The following is a 6000-nucleotide window of genomic DNA, read 5'->3' as shown; positions in this document are numbered from 1 at the left end:
ACTTGGACAGAGTCACAAGTTTCGCATTGTTGCCTCTGTCCACCACCTCAATGGATTTAAAATGCAATTTTGCAAAAACAATCCCTGTAGCTGAACCTTTAGGAGTGGCCAGATCAACAAATTGCTACAATGATCAGGTTCCCAGAGTTCCACCTATTTTTCTAAATTCTGCATAATGAAATTGATAAGACAGTGGAACTAGGTGTCTGAATTTGAGTTTAATGCCTTTCATGTTTATTTATTTATTTATTTATTTTATATATTTTGTGTCATTACAAGGGGGTACATGCAGGGCGTTGTGTGTTGAAATAGTCTCTAAAGAAGATTTTTTCCCCCCCAGATGTGGCACAGATTTATTTAAACGAATTTGCACCCAAACCACCTCTGAATGTGTACATCTCAACCACTTTCGCCAGAATTCAGAAAAACCGGGCGGAGTTCCCCTTTAAGGGACCGTTGGTCGAGTAGGGCCCTCACTCAGTGCACACTTTACTCCGACTGTTGGAACGTGTGGATGCGGAGCGTGTCACTTCCGCCACCCACAGAGAGCCAGTGAGCGCGCCGCACCGCCGCCCTGCTCGAGCCCCGCGCGCACGCGCAGCTCTGACGGAAATGATAGAATAAAAAAAAATTAAAAAAAATAAATAAATCGCGCACGCACACACAGGACAAAGCGCTTTACAGCGGAGCCTCGGGGGGTTTCATCCGCGCTGGAGGCTCCGGAGCCCGGTGGAGAGGCACTGCCGTACCGCTGAGCGATGCTGCACGCCGGGGGAGGAGCGGGGAGCTGCGGTCGCTGATGTAAATAAATAATAATCAGATATTAACAATAATAATAATAATAATAATAATAGCTTATGATGAGCGGAGCGCGGGACGCGTCTCCCGATTTCGTGCTGATGCGTTTGGTTTCCGCCACGGAGTACGAAGAAGATCCGGTGGGTTCAGGGTTGGGCAAGACGGGGCACCTTCATCATCATCATCTTCAGCATCACCATCATCACCATCATCATCACCATCATCTCCAGCATCTCCAGCATGACCTCGGCGGCTCGGAGCGCGAGCGAGACGGCCGTTCAGAAGCAGGTGGTCAGCTCATGGTCCTGCAGGACCTCCTGGGTCCAGGTGACCCCGGTTCGGGCGCACCTGCAGGACTCATGCAACCCGGTTCAGGAGACGTGGGCGAGCAGAGCTCCGGCGTGGACGCTCCAGCCCGCAGGTTCGAGTGGAGTCCCGTTTTCAGTCTCACAAAAGTGTCCAGGGAGGTCTCCGAGACCCTCTGTCAGAGGCATCGCCTCATCTCGGATACTCCAGAGTGGTCTCCCTTAGCAGACCACCTGGGCACCAGCGACCACAAGCCACCCAACGCCGCTGCAGTGGCCTCCGACCTGCAGGACCCCGTCCTAAGCCTGGCCAGGCGGCTAGGGGAGCTGGGCAGGGGGGACGTCCTGCAGAAGGACACGGACATTCCCCTGTGCACCTGCCAAAGCATCCTGGGAGCCCAGCCTGGAGAGGACCCGAGTGAGACCAGCGACGCTCTGCTAGTCCTGGAGGGTTTGGGGGCACAGGATGTGGAGACGAGCAAGACGGGCACGGTGAGCTCCAGGGACGGATTGGAGGGTGGTTCTGCGGCTCAGGCGTTATCCCGGCAGGGCGATGGTGACGCTGGTCAGGCGTCTCAGAACTTCTCCAGCAGCTCCCTCAGTGGACTTATGAACCAGGTGCACCGCCTGACCCGGGAAGCCTGCTACGACCCGGCACCTCCAGCAGAACCTGACGGAACCGGAGCACAGACTCCAGGTAGGGGTGTCCAGTGTGTTCTTTAGAAAAGGCTGTACACAACAACCTGAAGAACCATTTGAATGCTTAAATGTTTCTTTGCCTGGTTAAGTGGTTCTTCACGTAGACCGAAAACCTCTTGATGCTTTTTATAGTATCTTTTGAGTATAGCACCAAAAACAGTTCCACTAGTGCTATGTGACGAAGAACCGTTTGTGCTTTTGAGAGTGTACACTCTTGGAAAGGGGGTTCTTCAAGGGTTCTTCACCAAAGGCAGTGTTTCTATAAATGTTTTTGTAGAGGAAATGAAACCGTTTAGTAAAAGATAAGGGATGGAAATATGATAGTAGCATTTTGCACTTCCAGCTACATGGTTCTGTGCAGTGTGCGCCAAAGGTTCTGTGGGGGTCCGTGGGTTAATTGGACTTTGATATGAGCCAAACGAAACACACTCATCACTCGCTAAATCAGCTAAACCCAACTGAAGTGTCAACGATATTAAGTCTGATTTTAGAGAGAAGAGTGACATCAGATCAAGGTTCTAGCAAAGAATAACCTTTAGGGAAAAAAAATGTTTGAGAAGGAGAACATCTGAACCGGTCGATTTGGGTGATACGACCTCATATCAGTATCGCGATTCATTAAATTTTTACCTCAATAGCAATAAATATACGATCATTTTAAGGAGCGATGGACACCGCATTTTTCTATGGTACAAGCTGTTGCTCAGTCTGCTCAGTGTTTAAGTTCTCCTCCATGTTGCTTCCATGGCAGAGATTGGACGGGGCACGTGACACACACCCACACATGCAGTAGTATGTTTTTTAATGGGACAGCACATACAGTAGGGAAAGTATTGACCAAAAAAAACATAAAAAAATCAGGCAAGATATTGTTGTTTAGAGGTTATGAATGTTGGTACTGGTTCATTTTTGATGAACTGCCCAGCCCTAGTTTGATTGTAGATATATATAGAAATCTATGGCAGTCACACCGGAAGAGGTCCCTGGCTGCAAACAGTTGCAAACAGAACCCCTGATGTATGCAGTTACTACACACTGGCTGTTGTTGTTTCCAAGCTCTCTCAGACCAGGGAACATGTTTTTATGTGGATGAGTATTTATAAGAGTTAGTAAAGAGCTGTGCGATTGGCCGCGGTGATGGACAATATAGTATAAAGCTAAGTCCTTCTCTAACTCGAAGCCTTTTTCCAGTCAGCAGGGCCCTACTGACTAAACGAACGCTGACAGAAAAGCTTCATTTAATTCGGCAACACATGTCGCTTCTCGACTGATGCATCGGCATGACGACAGTGGCCGATATCACTGTCCTATGTGTTTTCCAGTATCAGACCGTTCACAATATTAAGCCCTTATAATCGGTGCCTTTTTGGTTGAAGCTAAATGTGGTAGTACACTAAACTCTGTCATAGTTCAGTTTTACAGTACAAATATTTATGAAAATGGTGATATTGGTCAGACTTATGATACATGCACACAACATGTGGCAACAGTGACAAGTTAAAAAACTCCCTCAGAGCGAGAGGAACCAAGGCTCAAAAGGGGAACCCATCCTCCTCTGGTCGACACCGGTTACCACAACAGACAGGAAAACAGCCGTAGAATAACTGGTCAGATAAAGTGACTGTGAAAGGTCATGAGTTATGAAGACGTGAGGGAGCGCTGGATTCCAGATTTCATTAGTCCCTCGACTGACGCCGTCGCTTATATTCTTAAAACGGTGTGTTTGTTGGCCTTTATTACTTGTGTATTTACAGTGTGTGGAAATCTGAATATTTGTGTGTGTACAGTAAACATCTGGAACTGGTTTCTCAGACCCAGACTAAGCCTAAGCCTGCACTCTTAAAGAAGGGTTCTTCAAGGCCTCTTAGTAAAGGCAGTGGTTCTTTATTTGAATATTCTGATTAATCATTCAAATTGTTATTTGAGTTCGTCACAGGTCTATACAGAACCCCTGCCTTTACTAAAGAACCCTACGGTTCTCAACATACACTAAACAAACGGGATTCTATATAGCTAACTAAAAATAGTGGAACCGTTTTGTGATACAGTTAACCCCTTAAACGGCCTATGGCTTGTTGAGGGGCCTAAAGTGTTTGTATATCACATAGAAGTTCCACTTAGTTTTCCACTAAGTTAGAGACCTCTGTTTTAGAGCTATATAGAACATTTTTGATTTAGTGTGTCTTGAGAACCCTGCACTCTATTAAAGGGGGTTTTCAAGGTGAGGTAAGGTTTTCTTTAGTAGGGCTTATGGTTCTGGAAAGAACCAAGCCAAGGCAATGAAACATTCGAATGCTTAAATAGGTCTTCTTGGTGATGGAAATGCCAATGATTCTATCAAGAACCTTAAAAAAGGGGGGTTGTCTAGTAGCAGTAGGTTCAATATAGAACCATGAGAAGATTTGAATGCTTAACTGTTTTTTTGCATGGTTAAAGGTTGCAAAGGGTTGTAGAGTTCTTTAAATAAATGAAAAATCGCTTGTTGATGGTTCTATCTACAACCTTTTAAAAAGACCTATGCTCTTTTTAAAAGGGCAGCAGGTCTGTGTTAAGACAATTGTTTTGGCAAGGTATGAGTCAAAGAACCCGTTTTCGGTCAGAGTGTAGAGATGATAATGAATATTGTGAAAATGCTTATCTATTGGTATCTAAACATTGTTACGTGTTTGCCCACTCTTGTTTCCAGTCCAGGACGCAGCGGCTCCTGTCCAGGCTCCTCTGAGCCGTCCCCCCACACCCAAACACGTGGGTTCACCCCTGACCTTTGCGGCCTGCAGCAGGGACAGGGACAGAGGCGGTCAGAGGAAGTCGAGGAAAGGTTCGCTGAAGGTGTGTTTGAGCAAACTGTTTCGCACCAAAAGCAGCGGCAGCGGAGGCAGCAGCTCCAGCGTGGGCCATGCCGCCGACAAGAGGCCCTCACTCGCCTCCTCCACCTCATCCGGGGGCAGCCTGGTGGACGTGTGGGGCTCTAGCAGCACTGACCCTGACACGGGCAGGTAAGAGGACCTTCTCTAGGTTATTTAAAGTCTCGTTGAGCAGATTGAATTAAAGTCACATTAAAGGGTGTCATAAAATGTCATGTATAACAATAACCAAGTTTATATAGTCCATGTGTAAAAAAAAAAAAAAAAAAAAAAATAGGCTGCAAAAACAGCAAACAACCCTTTTTCATGTAGCTGCTTTGCCATCTAGCACAATTTAGCCCTGCCCACAGTGTCAGCACAGAGAACTGATATCAGGCCATGTAATCTAGGTGCTTGGCTTGCGTTATAGTTGTAAAGCGATAACAAAATGTAATGTAATTGATTATACAAGACATGTTTGGCATCTGAAGTTGGTTTCTTTAATGGATTTTGATTTCCCACCAGCTAGCACTCATGCTACGATGCTAATGTGGCTAATAAGTAATAGAAACTTAGTCACCCATGTTAATTAAGTGCTAACTTTATAGTATACAATATAAGTAGAACGTTTTCTGCAATTTTCCACAGATTAGATCAATATCAAGAACCATCTAAGCATTCAAATTGTTCTTTGTCACGGTTTTAAGATAGAACCATGCCTTTACTGAAGCTGCTTTTTAAACTATTTCTTATAGTTGACCGAGTATAATATGCTGTTGAAGTAAAGTAGAAGTAAAATGAAGTAAAACGTAAGCAACTAATGTGTGTGAATTGTGCTCTATATATTTTTGCTTTTGCAGGAATTTACACAAGTTACACATTCCCATAATACTAACAATGATTCAGCATAGTTTTGGTTCTTTAGAAATGGCGGTGGTTCTACAAAGAACCATGACAACTCAAATAACCACTGGTGCTCAAATAATTCCCTTTTTGAAGAACCCTTTTTGTTCGCTACATAGCAGCAGGGTGTCCTTAAGTCCAGATTTATAGATAACAGAGATTTATATTGTGTCAGACTTTGTGCAAACATTGTCCGTTAATGTTGTTGTATTTGTTCATTCATCTCTCTTTTTCATTTCCTGTTGCAGCAGGCCTCAGCTGTCCAGGCCTCGAAGTGCCTACTCTCCTGTTCCCTTCACAGGTAAGAGAAACAGCTGCTTGTGTGTGTTTGTGCTTCTTGTGTGTGCAGGTTTCTTAATGTGAAGCCTGTTTGGTTTCTCTCTGAAGCTGTAAAAAACGAAGGACAGATCAGCAGATCAAAATCCATGAATCAATTAGACAAAAACTGTCAA

At 45.0% G+C, this 6000-nt stretch overlaps 1 protein-coding gene across 2 annotated transcripts in view; it reads left to right on the top strand.

Annotated features, from left to right (window-relative positions):
- The first annotated feature begins 471 nt into the window (after positions 1–471).
- Positions 472–6000, top strand: part of LOC140551914 (suppressor of cytokine signaling 7-like) — a 28158-nt gene continuing 22629 nt past the window's right edge. For both annotated transcript variants that reach the window (XM_072675713.1, XM_072675712.1), the window contains exons 1-3: positions 472–1800; positions 4489–4798; positions 5797–5849. In XM_072675713.1, coding sequence (XP_072531814.1) covers positions 858–1800; positions 4489–4798; positions 5797–5849 — 1306 coding nt within the window. In that variant the 5' untranslated portion in view covers positions 472–857. The remainder of the gene's footprint in view (positions 1801–4488; positions 4799–5796; positions 5850–6000) is intronic.

The sequence above is a fragment of the Salminus brasiliensis genome, chromosome 3, assembly GCF_030463535.1.
Source record: "Salminus brasiliensis chromosome 3, fSalBra1.hap2, whole genome shotgun sequence".
In the NCBI taxonomy this organism is placed as follows: Eukaryota; Metazoa; Chordata; class Actinopteri; order Characiformes; family Bryconidae; genus Salminus; species Salminus brasiliensis.
This window is presented reverse-complemented; position numbering and strand designations above follow the sequence as displayed.